The following is a 19738-nucleotide window of genomic DNA, read 5'->3' as shown; positions in this document are numbered from 1 at the left end:
GTTTCATTTGAGCCCAACCAATGGTTGCAGAGCCATTCAACAATGGCAATTTCTGAGACAGCACAAAACACTTATGGCGATAATTTGACATTCCCACCATTTAGGAGCTGGTGAAATTTCCAAACCATCAAAATCCTATTATAGACAAATGCTGACAAACCCCTCAATCAATAAATATTTAAGTACCTACACTGCTAGTCATTACTTCAGACACTGGAAACACACCAGTGAAACAAGACCATTCCATTCCAGTACTCAAAATAAACAGAACTAAAGAAAAATCAGAATCAGATCTATAAAATTATTAAAATTCTGATTCAGATATTACTAATCAAACTTATATTTACCATGTACTCTTAACAAATTAGATTTACTATACCATATAATAGATATGATGAATTTCCGACCCTACTTCTTTAAAGCAGAATTAGAGAATACATGCACAATTCTTAACCATGAAAAACACTGGTGTGTATTTTGCCAGAAATAAGAGAGAAAGTTTCGCTCCAAAAAACTAAGTCTACTCAAACAACAAAAAAAAGCTCAACAACGAAAAAGTGGGGTGGTCCTCAGATTATTACCATATAAAAACATACACAAACTATAAAGCCTTACATTATCATTGTTTAAACTTCTCTCATTCCTAGAACAAAGAAACTGCAGTACAAGAATCAGACAAAATTTTTTCCATTTGTTTCTTTGGACTGGTATATACCAACCTTTCTTTGGTAGTCCCCTTCCTTTCCCAGATCTGGATCGTCTATCTAGCAACCTTCCCTTTGGACTGGTTGGTACAGTTACTCCACTTCTAAGGCCTTCACTTCCATTATCACTGACCGAATCACCTCTGCCAGAGTCACGGGATGAGTTTTTCCGTAGTCGTCTTTTTGCCTTGGCATTAATTCTTGCTTCATTAATGGAAGATGCCGAAATCCAATTTCCATTTATCTCATTCTTTATTTCCTCAGTCCCAGCATTTTCTTCATCTCCAGAAAAGAGAGAGTCACTTAAATTATCAGGATCTTAAAAAGAAAATGAAAGGAAAAAATTCTCAGTAAGCATTTTAACCATCTATTGTTATACCAGTTACAGTCATAAATTACAAAGTTGAATCACATGATATTACCACTTTTATAGACAACAGTCATTTACTGGCAACTTCAATCTAATAAATGACAACTAACTAGGATCACTTTTCACATTATAAAGGAAAGTAAATTAAGGCACTGAATACTAATGAACAAAGTTTACTGAAAGCATTTTATCTCACTGTGTTTAAATCATAAAACCTATGTTAATATAAACACCAAATATAAAACCTTTAGATTTTGTTAGCTAAGACAGTTAAGCAATTGAAGATAGTAAGAAAAGACTAAGGACTGTGAGAGAAAGTATATAAACTAACATTTACAGAATGCCTTTTATTTACCAGGCACTAGGCTGGGCACTTTTGTCATTTACCCACAAGTTTGAGAGCTATTTATTACATCATTTATACAGATAAGGATACTAAGGATGAGAGCATTTAAATAACCTGCAAAATATCTCATGGTTAATTATGGACAAAGAAAATATTACTAACTCAAAGAGCCTGAAAGGTATTTGATAACTTATTATATATGATTATTAAGCTGAGGTGCTAATACCTCACCACTTTCAAATACAAAACTCATTTTCAATGCCATCTTCTCAAAGTTCTTTTTTTTTTTTTTTGTCTTTTTGCCATTTCTTGGGCCGCTCCCTCGGCACATGGAGGTTCCCAGGCTGGGGGTCGAATCGGAGCCACAGCCACCGGCCTACGCCAGAGCCACAGCAACACAGGATCTGAGCCGCATCTGCAACCTACACCACAGCCCACAGCAACGTCACATCCCCAACCAACTGAGCAAGGCCAGGGATCAAACCCGCAACCTCATGGTTCCCAGCCGGATTCGCCAACTACTGCACCACGATGGGAACTCCTCAAAGTTCTAATTCATCTCTCCAAACTTGACTCACATTACTTACCATTCTCTGAAAATTGTCCAGCCTATAAGATTTATTCATTATCCCTGAAAGACAGCAATGTATTTGGAATTTCCTATGATCATCTATTTAAAGTGTCATCCTCACTGCTCTTTTCAGTTAACAAAATCCTTTAGGATAGATAGCTCAAGTTTTACTTCCTCCATGAAAACTTTCCTAACAATCCTAGCCACGTAACACTCAGAGACGGCTCATTTACATCACAGAAATCATTTCTTTTTAAATAACTGTCTTACTTTTCCAAATAAGTCATAAGCTTCAAAAGAGGAACCATGCCTATACTGCATGTTTTGTATCTTAAGCATTTAGTGGGGTATCCTTTATACTATCAACTCAAATGTTAATGGAGAACAAATGACATGCAGACCATCAACTTTACTCTGAAAACATTTTAAGTCAGAAAGCTACTGATTTAATTACCCCTGGGCCAGAGTATTGTTCATTATGGCTAACTCAAATGTTTTAAATATTCCTAAGTGTAATTAGGATCTGTCAAGTCTACACGCACAGGCTTTAACATGCTTTAATATGCTGAAACTAAAAAATGTTTAAATCAACCTATAAAAAGAAGCATAGATATATTAAAAACTTTACAATTCTTAACATAAGTATAAAAGTTAGGGACCCTGCAGCAATCAAAAAGCAAACAAAAACATTAAGTAGAGTTATATGACTTCAGCAGTCTCATAAAGTAGTCTCCTGCCTTCGGTTTTCAAACAATTCTCCAAAATGCACGGAAACTGGTTTTCTCAAATTGAAAACTCTTTGAAGGTATTCCTATTGGATCTAAGTAAAGTGTAAACCTTGAAATGTCAGGTCCATCATGATCTTGTCCCTGCTTGTTACCTTGAAATGTCAGGTCCTTCATAATCTTGCCCCTGCTTACATTACCAGAATAGTGGCTGACCACTCCCACATTCAAATGGTCAGAGCTTAGATTTGATATCATAGTTAAATGATGGGGGGATTAGTTTGTCAGAGGAATACAGAATATATTAGAAAAAAAATTATAAAACGAAAGACCAGCTAAAAAAATACTGTGATAATTTAGACACAAACTAACTAGAAAGGGCAAGGGTAATAACTTTGGGATAAATAAGACAGTGACACTTCCAGGGAAAAAATAAAGGGCTTTCAAACATAATATGTTAAATAATAAAATGATGTTTTAAAAGTTTTTAGACTTGGAAAGGAAGCCACTGTTAGGAGAGTGAATCTGGGACATCATCATATAACCATTACAGCTAAACTACTATGACTAGTACTAGTAATAGTAGCAGTAGTCATTACCACCATTGCTACCTACTAGATATCAGGTTCTAAGCATGTTACACACATAGTCTATAATCCTCACAAAGCTCCATTATGAAGCTGTTTATCCTCATTTTTTAGACAGAATATGTTTCATAGAAAAGTTATATATCTAAAAAGGACTCTAGCCAGTGTTTGAATCTTAGAAGACTATAACTATGGAAAATACAAAGCTAGGGTACAGCAGAATGGTGACAGCTAAAGAAACAGGGAATAAGGGAGTGAATGTAAAGAAAGAAAAGATGATTAAAGAGAAGACAGACCAGAAATCAGACAAATCAGATGGCGTTTCAAGTAAGAGTGGATGAAGAAACATTAAATATCTAGCTTTAACACAGTGCTTTCATTATTCCACAATTAAGGTGAACCACCAAACTTAACCAGAAGATAAAGGCCTCTCTTAGAAGTATAATAAATGCTTGTCCCTTGTAGTAATACAGTTTTCAATTTAATCATATTTCCTACACTTCAGTATCTTTTCTTCACCTACTTTAATATCCTTTAACAGATGTTTGTGTGTTTGCAGCAGTAGACTCATCTAGGTCTATTTTATATATTAGGTCTTATAATTTTTACCCATGTTTATATCAATTGTTCTTTTATATTTTGCTATTCATACTCATCTAAGTTTGAGGTTCCATAACACTACTGAACTATAAGAAAACAAAAATTAAAAAGATAAAAATACCTAAGTACAGAATGTGGTGACTTCAAAATTGTTTTCTACTATGTACTAATTCCCTCTTTTCTGAATTCTCTGACATCTCAAATAATAACCAGCTCAACTTATATTATACCACAGTACCAGACAATCACATGTTCAATCACTGGCCCACTGAATTACATAAATTAACAATATTAGCACATTTTCATTTGTGACATATATAATATGTGCTATGGGTGTGCACATAAACTATATCTTACTTAATTCTAACATTAAACCTATAAAGAAGGTATTTATAGTCCAGTTTTATACATCAGAAAGCTAAAAGTCAAAGCAAATAACCCACTTGACCAAAGTAACAGAGCTGGAGAGTAGAAGCTGGAATTAGTACACTAGTCTGTCTGACTAGGACTATTTGTTACAAGAATTTATTGCAAAGAAGGTCTGTCTTAGGCCTATCCAAGTACTTAAGTATTTAAGGAAGTAGTGAGCAGAGGAATCAAGAACAAGGTTAGAACTAGGCTTTGTCATAGTTAGAAAACAAAAAGTAAAACTTAGAAACTGTGCTAACAGAAGTATAATGAGGAGTTCCCGTTGTGGCACAGTAGAAACGAATCTGACTAGGAAACATGAGGTTGCAGGTCTGATCCCTGGCCTTGCTCGGCGGGCATTGTCGTGAGCTGTGGTGTAGGTCGCAGAGGCCGCAGCTTGGATCTGATGTTGCTGTGGCTATGGTATAGGCCAGAGGATACAGCTCCAATTAGACCTCTAGCCTGGGAACCTCCATATGCCACGAGTGCAGCCTTAAAAAAAAAAAAGAAAGAAATATAATGAAAGGCAAATATGTAATTTTAAATATCCCAGTATTAACATGAAAAACCAAAAAGAAACAAGTGAAATTTAATGTATTTTATTTAATCTAATAAATTATATCATTTCAAAATGTAACTAATATAAAAAGTTACTGAGGATTTCATCTTCTTTCTTTCACACTAAGTCTCTTGTAATCTTGTATGTATTTTGCACTTATAACACATCTCAATTCAGGTAAGACACGTTTCAAGCGCTCAATGGCCATATGTGGCTACTGGCTATCATACTGGACAGTGCAAAAAAGAAACAATTACCTATCTGGGAAATGCTTTCTTAAGTTGTATTATTACCATCCTCACCTAAATGAAGCAGGGACATAATACTCATTTATAATTCTAAAAAAAAAGTACTCATAAAGCTATTACATACAGCAGTACCAAAATAATCATAATTATTGAAATAATTTCTTTCAGCTCTAACTTTCTAGCACATTTTAATCAGGTTTGTAAATACAAAACAGCAATGATGTTTCAACTTCAAAGTGTGTGTTCAGATCAAAGAAAACTGGACACAGTGAATTAAAGTCACTGAAAAAAATAAAGCTATAGTATTAAAAAATGAAGTACAATAAATAATATTTAAATTACAGAAAATAGAGATCTTGATATTAATTATAAAACAAAGAATTATCTAAAATGTGCCAACATTAAAAGCTCTCATTCAAAATATTTCAAAATCCTAATTAACTCTCTACAAGGATTATTCTGAAAGCTACATATACATTTAAAGTGTTCTGAAATCATTCAGCTTTTGGATGTCTATTCCACAAAACCACTTTTACGATAATAATGTTCTAATGAAGTATCAGGGAAAATAGTTAATTTATAGTATATAAATTATTAGTTAGGAAAGATATCAAAGATACCAACAATAATCTACATTATATCTAGCTCACGTAAAAACAGTAATGAGCAGATTCACTCTCCTTCTCTCTTCTACATCATATAGTTTATTATAAATAATGGGAAATAAATGTATGAAATGTGAAAGGACAGGCAGAAAAATATGACATGATGAATTTCATAAGAATCACAAACTTGATTTTAAGAATAATATGCCCTGTTTTCTTACAGCATAAGATGGTTTTTATTTTTTTTGTTTCTTGGGGTTTGTTTTTTTTTTTTTTTTTTGCTTTTTAAGCCCGCACCTATGGCATATGGCAGTTCCCAGGCTAGAGGCTGAATCAGAGCTGCAACTGCTAGCCTATGCCATAGTTCACAGCAACGCCAGATCCTTAAACCACTGAACAAGGCCAGGGATCGAACCTGTATCCTCATGGATACTAGTCAGGTTCATTAGTGCTGAGCCATGATGGAACTCCAAGGTTTTTAAAGTAAAGACGATTATAATAACATGTTTTCATCAAAACTTCTATGAGGTACCACCTCACACCAGTCAGAATGGCCATCATTAATAAGTCTAAAATAACAAATGCTAGAGAGGGTGTGGAGAAAAGGGAACCCTCCCACATTGCTTTGGGGAATGTAAATTGGTACAAACACTATGGAAAACAGCATGGAGGTACCTCAGAAAACTAAATATAGAACTACCATAGGACCCAGCAATCCCACTCTTCAGCATATATCCAGACAAAACTTCCCTTGAAAAAGACACATGCACCCATTTGTTCATTGCAGCACTATTCACAATAGCCAAGACATGGAAACAACCTAAATGTCCATCGACAGATGAATAGATTAAGAAGATGTGGTATATATACACAATGGAATACTACTCAGCCATAAAAACAACAAAATAATGCCATTTGCAGCAACATGGATGGAACTAGAGACTCTCATACTAAGTGAGGTAAGTCAGAAAGAGAAACACAAAAACCACATGATATTACTTATATCTGGAATTTAATATACTGCACAGATGAACTTTTCCACAGAAAGGAAAATCATTGACATGGAGAACAGACTTGTGGTGCCAAGGGGGAGGAGAAGGGAGTAGGATGGACTGGGAATTTGGGGTTAATAGAAGCAAACTATTGCCTCTGGAATTGATAAGCAATGAGATAGCACTGGGAACTATATCTAGTCACTTATGATGGAGCATGATAATGTGAGAAAAAGAATGTGTATATGTACGTGTGACTTGGACACCTTGCTATACAGTATAAAATTGATATAACAGTGTAAACAGGCTAATATGGAAAAAATAAAAATCATTTAAAATAAAAAAAAGAAAATAGTAAAAAACAAAATCATGTTTTCACAAAAACTGCTTACAATACAATCGAGGTTCAATATACTATTACTCACCTGTAGGGGTTACATTCAGTATCTGCTCATTTTCTACATCCATTTTTCTTTAATTGCACTTGCACTGATTAAATTACCAAAAGGAAATCTTCCTTTAGATGTATTTCTTTAAAAAGAAAAAAAAAGTTTCAACATCTTCCAAACTGCTATAACTAGGATATATTCACTTTACTTACTCAGACTGTTGGGGGAAAAAAAAAATCATCATATAATCCCATTTTTTTTAGTGTTCATTTTACTTTCAAATAGCTTCCCCTAATTAACATTTGGTTTCCATCTTCCTGAGAAGTTTATCTGTGTACCAAAAAAAAAAAAAAGCCTATATTCTGAACATGCCAAAGCACCCCTTTAACCTGGAATTAAAAGACAGATTGGCTATCTACACTTTTTTCAAGTTAAAGGAGTATACACACATTCCAATTTCTCTAGGAATATCAGGCTCATTATTAATGTGCTATACATAGATATGGGATAGCTCATTACCAATAAACTACTGGATCTAGTACTTTACAATGCAAATGACAGTTTTAGTTGGGAATATCAGTAGATCTCTAATTACTATTATAAGACTTTGAGATTGGGGGAGATTTTTTAAATCAGCAATTTCTTTAATGAGAGCATTATTTTTATAATCTGAAAAACCATTTTTTTTTAGCCTTACCTATTTAAGAATAAGTACAATGGCATTAGCATCTCAATATTTTAGATCTTGGTTTAAAAATGGCTTAAGAATTATTAATGTTGGAAGGTTCTGATTGATGAAATCAGTTACAACTTTTAGACAATTAACTTAGTGATAAAAACCTAATGTTATTTGAAAAAAAGCTACTATATATATATATACATACACATGTATATTTTTTATGGCTGTGATCCCTTAACCCACTGTGCCAGGTACCTCCTCAGCGACCCGAGCTGCTGCAGTCAGACTCCCAGACCACTGTGCCACAGAGGGAACTCCTCAAAATATATTTTGATGAAAATTATCACCAGAAGGTGTAACTAAATGATTTCAGAATCTCTCTGGAGATGTTTTTTAAATAGCAGTTTAGAGTACTTAAGTATTTACTTAAGCCACATAGGTTATATTTAAGTCCTTCCAGTCACTTACAATCATTTCACCAGCAGTGCATCCTTTAAGATATAAAGTGCACAAATTAATGACAATGACTAATAAACTAACTACAAAAAGCATTTTTTTCATATAACCTAGTTGTCATTTTATCAAAATGATATATAATGCCTCCTGGAACTCAAAGGGGAAACTGACTTTTAAATTCCTCAATATGTACTATTTTAACATCTTATAAGTTGTATAGCCGTTTTGTCCAGAAAAGGGTATTATTTTGTAAAACAAAATAAACACATACCTTATGATAAAATTATAAACTTCTCAATATGGCACAATTCTTAGGCTAAGATGTTATACTACTTCAGAAGTTAGGAAAATTGGAGTTCCCGTCGTGGCGCAGTGGTTAACGAATCCGACTAGGAACCATGAGGTTGCGGGTTCGGTCCCTGCCCTTGCTCAGTGGGTTAACGATCCAGCGTTGCTGTGAGCTGTGGTGTAGTTTGCAGACGCGGCTCGGATCCTGCGTTGCTGTGGCTCTGGCGCAGGCCAGTGGCCACAGCTCCAATTGGACCCCTAGCCTGGGAACCTCCATATGCCGCGGGAGTGGCCCAAGAAATAGCAAAAAGACAAAAAAAAAAAGAAGTTAGGAAAATGGTGAGATCACTCTCTAATTCTATTCAGAATAAACAGACACATGTGATTCTATGCAAATACTTTTCCAAATCATTAACTCCTACCAACTTCGGATTTAGGGGAAAAAATGAACCTTAAAAATGTATGTACATAGAGATACATATAGATATATGAACAAAAATTGTTTGCAAACCTAAACATTCAGTGTCCTCCATGGCTGAAAATGCCGTCTCTGTTTCATTTCGGCATATGGATTACATGTTATAGGAAAGCAAAAATGCGATATGTGTTAGACAGTTATATTTTAAAAGTCTTGACACAGCTATAATCTTTGAAAGAATACCTTCTGCAGGGGAAATGATTATAACTGATGTTTATAAAGTGCTTTATAATTCAAACAGAATTTTAGAGAGTTCTCTTGTGGTGCAGCAGGCTGAGGATCTGGCACCGTCACTGAAGCAGCTTGGGTTGCTGCTGTGGTGCAGGTTTGATCCCTGACCCAGGAACTTCCACATACCATGGGACATGACCAAAAACAGTAATTTTATGTGCATTATTTCATTATTTCATGAACATTTAAAAATAATCTTGAGGTAAGAACTTAGCTAAACTGTTTGGTTTTGCACACAACTAAACAGATTCGAAGAGATAGCTGCTCTTTGGAAAAACCAGGATTAGAACACAGACTTTCTAAACCTACTACTGTTTTCACCAATTCAATGCAAGATTTTAATATTTTACAGGAAGATTCTTTTTTTCCCATTTTCTGGCCAACTCTGTGGCATATGGAAGTTCCCCCGCCAAGGACTGCATCTGAGCCACATCTGCAACCCGCACCACAGCTGCAGCAAAGCTAGATTCTTAACCCACTGCACACAGCTGGAGACCAAATGGACAATGCCTTAGAGAGGAGCTGGATCATTAACTCACTGTGCCACAGCAGGAACCCTAGAAGATTCTTTTTTAGGGTTAACAGAAACTTATAAAAGTAACACAGACTCCACAGAGTTCTCGTCATGGCTCAACGGAACGTATCTGACTATTATCCGTGAGGACACAAGTTCAATCCCTGGCATCGTTCAGTGGGTTAAGGATCCGGTGCTGCAGGTCCCAGACACGGCTCAGATCCTGCATTGCTGTGGCTGTGGTGTAGGCTGGGAGCCGCAGCACCAATTCACCCCTAGCCTGAGAACCTCCATGTGCTGCAGGTGCAGCCCTAAAAAGACAGAACACACACAGGAAAAAAAACAGACTCCTACTGTTAGTTACATCAAATTTTGAAATACTCCTTTTTAAACACTAAAAATGCTATCTAAACTATAACAAAAAGGACATTCAGTTGGGCAAAGTATCAGGTAATGACCACAGATAACTTGCCAAGTTTGTTTTTATTAAGTAATTATAACAACAACAAAAAGCCCTGTCTGGGTCTTTGGCAATGACAACACATTCAAGAACTCAATCTCACTTGATAGCAACACAGATGTTTTAAAAGTTTAGAGAAGAATAAAGATATGTTCAGTGTTTTTACTCTTCAAAGTAATGAGGGTTTTTGCCAGTTACTTCAACAATCCTTAAGATTTTTGCCCCAATCTTAAGAAAATGAACAGCAAAAAAATCTAAACTCCACATCCTTCACACAAAACTATAAAGAAAACAAAACTACAAGTTAGACTGAAATTAAACTTTTCATTTCTTCAATGTCTTCCACAGAAAAAATCATACATATTCAATTGCCAAGACATTCCCTAAAAGATAGAACTTCACCCTCCATTTCACCTCCCCCCAAAATCTATTTTCTGAACTATACCTCATAAACCACTCTGACATTTTTCTGGAGTCAAGTTTAGGCCATATGTTAACTAGAAAACTACTTGTATTCATTCCAGGGCTACAATCACAACTAACTAGCCACTTAAAATTAGCTAAAAGCATTCAACCACAATGATTCAAAACTGAGCAGCAGAGAAAATATCAAAATATCACTTATTTTTGCACTCCTAGAAAATAGTCTCATCACTACAACAAAATATGATTCAAAGATGCCTGTTGAGATATTAAGAAATTTAACAAACCCGTAAGAAGGGAAGGTTAAGGGCATAAATACCAATAATAAAATTTAGAACGCACCTGCAGTGGTCCGTTTTTTCAAAAGTGTAGGGTGGGTTTCTAAAAAGCCTTACAATAGCAAGAATGAAAAAAATTCTAAAATTTAACAGTGAAAATACAAGGAAAAACAGGCGATGACTTTTTTCCTCATACGAATCTACTTTTTAATCATCCTAATCATCTGTAGGTACCATACACTTGCTAGCTACGCTGCCATTTCTCACTAGGACATGGAAAGACAGGAGATTTTGACGTCTGCAGCCAGTTTTGACGCTCTTGCAAAAAAACAACAAAAAACCCTCCCCGTATACGCTGCAGCGCCAAAGTGACTTATGAGGCCCACAGAGCATGCGTTTCACAGAAAGGGGGCTCCCTTCCTGCCTTTGTTTTCTTCGAGAGATTTCATTTAAACTAAACAAGCGACCCTTTACCCGACCAGGGGCCCGCAAAGTTCGCGCAGGGCCAGGGCGGCCGGCACATGTCTGCCTCCCAGCCGCCCCTCCCGCAGCCCCCGAGCCCACTTCCTCGCCGCGGGCGCAGGCCGGGACCCCAGCCGAGGCCCGACGCCGCGGGTGCTGGACCCCTGCGGCCTCGCGGGGGCTCCCGAGCGCGGGCGGAGAGCCGGGGTCTGGGAACGCCGGACCGGGGGCCACATCTTCAGACAGGCTCCCAAGGAGGTCAGGGAGCGGGGAAGGCGCAATCCTTCCTCACTGGATTTCAGTCAGGCCAGAAGCACGTCTCCCCAAGCCCACCCACAAAGGAAAATGAAAACGCGGCCTCCGCGGGGACGGGGAGCCCCCGGCCTACTAGCAGCACGCACGCCCCGCTAAGCCCAGAGGGGTCCCGAAGGGGGCGGGACCGCGCCGCCGCGCTCCAGGCCTGGGCCCAGTAGGAGACACCCGAGGCCGGCTCTCCACAGCCCGCGGCGTCGGGGCTGGCGCGGCCGGGCCTACTGAGCTCCGAGAAGGCGGCGGACCCCCGCCCCGCTGGCCCAGCTCCGACCCGGTTGCGGCCTCCACGCCCCCTCCCCCTCCCAACGAGCGGCTGCCTCGGAGAAACGCGGACTTCGGGAGAGGCAGCAGTCCTCCTGAGCTCGCTATCCGCCCCGCCGCTACTGATTCCTCGGGCCGCGGCTGCGGCCGCCGCCACCGCCACCGCTCGCCCACGTCCCTGATCCGCCAGCCTAGACCCCGCACCTCAGCCTCAGCCGCCGCCGCCGCCGCCGCCGATCGGAGCCTCTCTGGCCTTTCTCGCTCTGTTTGTTTTTGTTTTGTTCTACCCAGTAACACGGGGGCGACAGGGCGGCGTTTATTGGCCGAGGCCGGGAGGTCGGCTGGCCAATCGTGGCGGTGGAGCGGGAGCTGAGGAGGGAAAGGGAGGGAAGTGAAACGTGGAAAGCGGTGCAGGTCTCAGTAGGGCGCATGCGCATCTGGCTCCAGCGCCTGCCTGGACCTGGGCGGGAAGCTGGGGGGGGGGGGGGGCAGGCAGGACGGACCAGCCGGATGGAAGCGTGGGCGAAAGGGCAGTGCCTCAGGCTGCGGACTAGGCGGAGGCTGCCTTGGCCCATTCACCCATTCCCCTCACAAGCCAGTCGGCAAGCTTGGCTGAAGCAAAGGCTTTGGGTTTCCTGCGGCTCCCTGCTTCCATTTCCCTCCGCAGGGGGGATAGCCTTAACCCCTCTGGTACCGGCTTCTGCTGGCCCGTGCTCCCTCCTTAGCTCCAACTGTCTGCAAATCACCTCTCAACCCTTTGAAAATCACTCCCATTTCACAGATGAGGAAACAGTCTCAAAAACTCTTTGAGGTCCCTTTGCTGAATATGACAGGTCGGGGTCCTTGGGATTCAAACGCATTCCCTGCTCCAAGGCTTGGGTTTTTCAACCATAGCTGTAATTTCTCTATTGACATTTAAGCCTCCCGTTGCTGTTCTCTGCGTCTTTTCCTCCTGGCTCAGTTCTCTTTGGCTACTCTTTTCCTCACATTCTTCCTAGTTTCCCTATCCCACTGAAATAACAACTAGAACCTTCTGTTTCCGTCATCACGGAAGAGGACTCAGCCAGTCCAATTTCTGGCTGGATTTTCCAATTGCATGATGTGCAACAGCTGAATGGTCAGTCTCTCTGGAACCAAACTGGGTCCTCCTCTGCCAGCCAGCTCTGACTTACCCCTTTCTACCCCGTTACCCTGCCTGGGAATCATCTCTAATGCTATCATTTACATACACACACACACACACACACACTCTCTCTCTCTCTCTCTCTCTCTCTCTCTCTCTCTCTCTCTCTCTCTCTCTCTCTCTCTCTCAGACACACCCAGTCTCTAGCTTTCCACTGCCTGCCTGCAGCATCAGTACCTCAACCAGGCATTCGAGCCCCCAAAGTGAGAGGTCAAGACTTTCTAGCCATGTCTGTCCACACTCCTCCCAGTCCCCCCCCCCCCGACTGGAACCCACATGGACCACTCACTATTCCATAAGCTTCGCCACCACTTTGAAATGCCTCTCCTCCTATCTCCGCTAAATGCAATCCTATCCATGCCTCCTGGCTCTCCCACATAGTCCTCCTTGAGCCTCACAACTTGATACGATCTTCCTGTCTCCTGATTCCTCACAGTATTGGCTCATTGAACCTACAGAGGCACTGATCACATTCTGGCATTTTGATATCTGAGTCCCTGTCCTAGTTCCTCTCCCCCATTTGACTGCCACCTTGCTGAGACCAAGACGTGTGTCTTACTCATCTGTTATTGTTTTGGTGCTTGAGAAAATATCCTGCACATTTACTGTAACTGTGCAATATGTACAACTTGATCTAAGTTCATAGAGGTTCTCAGCTTGTGTTGAGCCCTATCTCTTGGACAGGGACCTCCTGGCATGGCCAGCATTTGAATTAGCCTCATGTGTTACTTACTTCTAAAAAGCAAAGCTTCCCAGTCAAAACTCAGTTTTGTTTTGTGGTTTTTTTTTTTTTTCCTCTTCACCTGCAACTGTTTCCTTTCCTTTCTCTGCCAGAATTCCACTAATCCTCTACTCTACTGATTGCCGACTGCTGGTTCCTTTTTTTCATCCATCCCTTTTTTTTCTACACATTTTTTTCCTTTTCTCCTTTTTAGTTTTGAACCCTTTCCTTCTTCCTCCCTGTCACCAGTCTTCCCTGACTCTTCTTTCTAGGTTCTTCCATTTACTCATTTAACAGACAAGCCCCTATGGCACATCTAGACTGCAGTGGGCCAGCACCCCAAGAACTATGAGCTAACAAAAGAGTGGGATATGCCCACCCACTTTTAAAAGCATCTAAAACAATTGCTGTCTTTAAGCGAATTACCCCCCCCAAAGGACCTATGATGAAGTAAAATATTCACATTCATTTACGTGTATCTCAAGGACTATCCATGAGGCCTGGCATTCCAGCACCCACCTTACTGAATAACCCTCCAGTTGGATGTGGTTGACCAGTTTGCACCATGCAGTAGGGAAACAGGGTTCTTGTCCTAGCTCCCTCACTAACTACCTGTAAGAACTCAGCCACTCTCAGGACTTCTGTTTTTTTGCTATTAAAAATCAGAAACTTATACATATTACTGATTCACTTTGCTGTGCACATGAAACTAATACTGTAAATCGACTATATTCCAATAAAATTAAGTTTAAAAATTTTTTTAAATAAATTTAAAAAAAAAACAGAAACTGGGCTCTGTTGGTAGTTCCCAGGATATTTTCCAAAGAAAACAAATTTTGTGGACTTTTAATGGATGTTTATTTTTTTAATGGAGGAGGGATTGTTTCATGATCAAGTTGACTTGAAAATCAATTGTTTAGGAAGTTTTCCATTGTGGCTCAGTGGTAGGAACTCTGTGAGCATGTAGATTCAATCCTTGGCCTCACTCAGTGGGGTAAGAATCTGGCATTGCCTTGACCTGTGGTGTAGATCGCAGATGCAGCTCAGATCCTGAGTTGCTGTAGCTCCAGTTCTCAGCCTGGGAACTTCCATATGCCGCAGGTGTGGCCCAAGAAAGAAAGAAAGTAAAGGGAGTTCCCATCGTGGCTAAGTGGAAAGGAATCTGACAAGTATCCATGAGAACACAGATTTGATCCCTGGCCTCCCTCAGTGGGTTAAGGATCTGGTGTTGCCCTGAGCTGTGGTGTAGTTCACAGACACAGACCCACATTGCTCTGGCTGTGGCGTAGGCCAGAAGCTACAGCTCTCCGATTGGACTCCTAGCCTGGAAACCTCCATATGCCACAGGTGCGGTCCTAAAAAGACCAAAAAAAAAAAAAAGAAGAAGAAAAAAAAGAAAGAAAATCAGTTGCTTGAACAAGGTTAAAACTAGTTTTTAGTCTTTTTTGTTGTTGTTGCCCCAAGTCTTCTTTTTTTTTTCATTCCATAGCACTTGCGGCATATGGAAGTTCCCACGCTAGGGGTCAAATCACAGTTGCCAACCTACACCACAGCAATGCAGGAGTTTTAACCCACTAAGCAAGGCCAGGGATCGAACCATCAACCTCATGGACACTATGTGGGGTTCTCAACCCCCTGAGCCACAATAAGAACTCCAGTTGTCCCAACTCTTGTCAGTATCTTTAATAAGCTAATGTGCCTTGAGAATCTTGAGGAACCAGAGTAGGAAGTTCAGTCATCAGTTCGGGAATTATAGATGACAGGTGCTATCACCAACTTTCCTTCTAGCTGTGTTGAACACTGGCCACCTGCGCCTTTACTAAACGTTTAAAAGAATTTTAAAAATCAAAAGAATAAGGTGAAAAGTGGAAAAGTATCTAAGTGCCAAGAATTTTGTCCCACCAAATCAATCCGCAAATATTTATTGTGTGCCAATTCTGTGAAAAGCATGGAGCTGATCCAGGTGTTTTCTTGGCAAAAGGCATTGCATTCTACCTTCGGGTAGGTAATGTCTAAATCATAGAGCTGCCCAGGAGTTCCCATTGTGGGGCAATGGAAACAAATCCAACTAGGAACCATGAGGTTGCAGGTCTTATCCCTGGCCTTGCTCAATGGGTCAAGAATCTGGAATTGCCTTGAGCTGTGGTGTAGGTCGCAGACATGGCTTGGATCCTGTACTGCTATGGCTATGGTGTAGGCCGGCAGCTGTAGCTCTGATTCTACCCCTAGCCTGGGATCCTCCATATGCCGCTGGTATGGGCCTAAAAAATAAAAAATAAAAATAAAAATAAATCATAGAGCTGCCCAGCTGCCCAGGCTACTGGGCCACAATGTACCTTTCATTTCATATTATAATTGCTCACACACTGACTTTTTTGTTCCCTAAAGCCCTGTCCCTGTGGGTTATGTTAATTTAGCTATTGGATGAAGAAAAGCAGAGGGCCCTTCCCTTAACTCATTCTATCCAGAATGATGGAATTACAACTTCCATTTCCATTTAAGAATGACACATTCTAGGAGCTTAGGGCAACGAAGGGCATGACATAAATGTTCAGAGATGGCAACAGAAGCTATAATATGTGGTCAGACATTGCGTACCTCTTCTTTCCTGACCCCTCAGGTTTAAGCATTATTGATACTAAGGACTGTTTAATTTGTTAGGGTGTATGGGGGCTCGAGATGAGGCTGGAGGATGGTTTCTAGTTTTTGCCTCTTGAGAAAAGTTACCGGCCATGTTGTTTTGTGTGTCTCACTTGCCCTTTGAGTTGATCGAATGTCTCGATTTCTTGCACTATAAAGAAAGAATTGACCCCTGCAAGGAGTCTTTAAAGAGCCACTTCACTCCTGATGCTCCTTGATGCTGGACAAGCCACTTCGATGGCAACTCTGTGTCCTGGTAGCGAGGGACAAGAGATGAGAGAGGTTGCTGCTGGTGGCAGGGGAGAATTCCACCAGGTGTGAATAGAGGGACTGTCACTCTCAATCCAGGCATTTTCTCTCAAGGCAAAACTCAGATAATATCACCTCCTTCCATCCTAAAGCCTGGTATAGGGTTAGGAATGCTAACGAGTTCATATGGGTAAATTAGTTAGAAATGCACAGATGCTAGGCAAAAGATAAGCACTTCAAATTACTGCTATTGCCTGTGAACCTCTCTAAGGCTTTTTCATTCTTTGAGCAAGGCCCCATTTGAGAACACAAGTTTTCCTAGTAAGCACTGTTCATGCCCTTGAATGAGATCAAGAAGAGGCCTACTTCCTTCTGAAGAACTTTCAGATATTACTGTCACTTGCAACAACTTTACCTGCTTGAACTGACATCTTGCTTCCTATTCAGTCAAATGATGGACTGAATTTTAGGAGTTCATATAAGGCACTGTAATGTTCTTTTGCACAAATGGTAGAAAACAGGAAGCGTGCTCTGAGGAAAGAGAGAGCTCTGTAGAGAATTGTAATAACAAGGGCAATAGCTAACATTTGTGTTGTTTTAACACTTACTGAGCAATTTTACGTACACTTTCACCCCCTCCCTATGAAGTGGATAAACAGATAAAGATATTCGAAAAATGCAGAAAATGAGACTTGAGTAGATCTTTGGTAACCATGGGACTTTTACACTAAAAGGAAATTTGAGGATCTCTAGTCCAAACCCTTCATTTACAAATGGAGAAACGAAGACCCAGAGAAGTTAAGTAAGCTGCCCAAAGTGACACAGCTATTTAGTAGCAGAGCCAGAATACAAAATGAAGTCTCAGTGTCCTAGCCTTGCACAAGCTAGGGATCATGTTGACAGAGAAATTCCAGACCTTCTGGCACCCAGGCCTGGCTTACTCAAATTTGAGTCTCTTGGATAAAAGTTAAGTATATGAACCCATTTCTGGTCCCCGGAGCCTCCTGCTATCACATGAGCCCATTTTGAGGTCCTGAAAGTGAGGAAGGAGGGGGAAGAGGGCCTTGGGAGGTTTCGTATAATGTTTAGAAGATGCCCATTGGGGGCATTTTCAAGAATCTTTTTCCTAGAGTAAAGCGCATAGAGTAACGTGAGGCATAGCACAGAGAAGTAGATGCGATGTTTAAAAATAGTTGTACCAAGAAAGGCTAATAAGGTTTCACTTCCCCAGTTCAACTTTTGAGGGGTTTTCTCGGTGCAGTCATCTATGTGTTTTCCCCCACCACATCACTCCTGCTACCCGAAGATTTAGAAACGAACACAATTAGGGTTGAGGAACTCTTGAAGATCATCTTTTCCCAAAGAGCCCTTAAATTTTAACACATCATCTATACCTGGCCTGACTTCTGAGCCTGTGAAAACTCCAGTTCCTCAGAATTGTGAGCTCATGGGACCATTCTTCACCATTCAGTGCTTTCTAGTGCTTACTCCAACCACCACTCCCTGCATCAAATTGTGTTGGATCAAGGTAGAGAAGAACTCCTCCAGTTGAATCTCCAGAGCTTTCCCCTCTCTGGAACATTGGGTCCTCAGCTAGGCTTCATACTTCTCAGAATTCACCTCCTCTTCTCCAGTGAGCCCTGAGTGCTCCTAAACTGCCATTATGCCCTCCCGCAGTCTGCATCTGCAGAGCTTCTGCTCGCCTCCCAAACAAGGCAACAGAGCGCATGAAGCCTAGTGGGGAAATGATGGACTCTATGCTGGAAAATAAGAGGAAGGAGTGGTGGTGAGTTTTGCCTAAGAGAGACTGATCTACAAAGAAAGACAACCAGGGAGGGCTGGAGAGGAGTGGAGAGTAGGCTCAAGAGGTCAATGCTAGGCAGAGTGAGACATACCAAGCAAAGGAAATTAATGAAGGGGACCATTCAATCCTCTACTTATTTGGGGAAAAAAGAAATAAAGTAGTGGAAAGTAAGAAAAGAGCAATGGTAAGAGCCCAAGGGATATATTGCTTTTTATTATGAAATGTTTATAATAGATGAAGTTAGCCCCCTGGAAGGTCAGAGACAGAAGTTCCTGGGAGACGGCCCAGTGAGGACAACTTGCTCAGATTACAGAAAAAAATAACTGAGGCCCAGAAAGGTGAAGAGGTCTGGCTCCAGGCAAGTTATAGACAGCCATAGCACCCCTCCCCACTATAGACAGCTGCTTTCCTTTCTCCAGAGTGTCTTGACCTTCAGCCCTTACTCTTCCTTCCTTCCTCCCTCTTTTCCTCTCCCTCCCTCTCTCTCTCCTTCCAAAACAGGTAGCTTCCAGAAAGAAAAACAAGGACTGACATTTTAAAGCAGCTCCAGGAAATCTCCAAACTCTGCATTTAACACAACGTGATTGGCAGCCCTCCAGCATAAATGACAAAGCCAGCATCGAAATAGGAACTAGCAGGCAACAAGGCACCACCCTCCAAGAACCAAGAATAAAAGAAAAAAAAAAATAACTCCAGAGGGGGCCACTTAAAAGCTCACCACCATTTCTTGTGTTGTTTAGATGCATCTGCATGTGTGTGCACTTTGTTTTTAGAAAGTTCTCTTTGAGGGCAATGATTCTAGGTCAGTGATTTATTGATGAGCTTCAAAGGGTGCAAGAACATTCTAAAATTTTATGCAAATTTTATGATGAAGATGTATTTTCCGGCCCACTGGGTCTGAACTTCTTTTAGTAAGACCTCCGAAACAGTCCTATCCCAGAAAAGATCAAGAACTTCTGAATATAGCATGCTATTACTTTTAGACTCATTTTCAGAGTGGATGTTCCACCAAGAAATGCCACTGACCTTTCTTTGGTATGTCAAACCAGATGCAGAATCACATTGCCTTTAAAGTAACCACAACATGGAAGCAAATCAAAACAAAATTAGTTTTTAAGAGAGCAGTGGTCCTAAAAAAGAGCTGGAATGACATTGTGGGCCACCGCGATAGTCACTCCAGTCAGGTACGGCAGCT

The 19738-nt window shown here is 40.6% G+C and overlaps 1 protein-coding gene across 2 annotated transcripts in view; it reads right to left on the bottom strand.

Moving 5' to 3' along the window:
* PDCD4 (programmed cell death 4) overlaps positions 1 to 12276 on the bottom strand; it is a 29421-nt gene extending 17145 nt beyond the window's left edge. The window contains exons 1-3 of one of the 2 annotated variants that reach the window (XM_047760617.1): positions 12151 to 12276; positions 7141 to 7246; positions 720 to 1022 (exon numbers count right to left, since the gene is read on the bottom strand). In XM_047760617.1, coding sequence (XP_047616573.1) covers positions 720 to 1022; positions 7141 to 7183 — 346 coding nt within the window. In that variant the 5' untranslated portion in view covers positions 7184 to 7246; positions 12151 to 12276. Of the gene's footprint in view, positions 1 to 719; positions 1023 to 7140; positions 7247 to 9038; positions 9077 to 12150 lie in introns of those variants that run through there. The other variant, XM_047760618.1, reaches the window with a different exon arrangement.
* Between the last annotated feature and the right edge of the window lie 7462 nt (positions 12277 to 19738).

Source organism: Phacochoerus africanus, chromosome 15, assembly GCF_016906955.1.
Source record: "Phacochoerus africanus isolate WHEZ1 chromosome 15, ROS_Pafr_v1, whole genome shotgun sequence".
Lineage (NCBI taxonomy): Eukaryota > Metazoa > Chordata > Mammalia > Artiodactyla > Suidae > Phacochoerus > Phacochoerus africanus.
The sequence above is the reverse complement of the archived record's forward strand: the minus strand, read 5'-3'. Positions and strand labels throughout refer to the sequence as shown.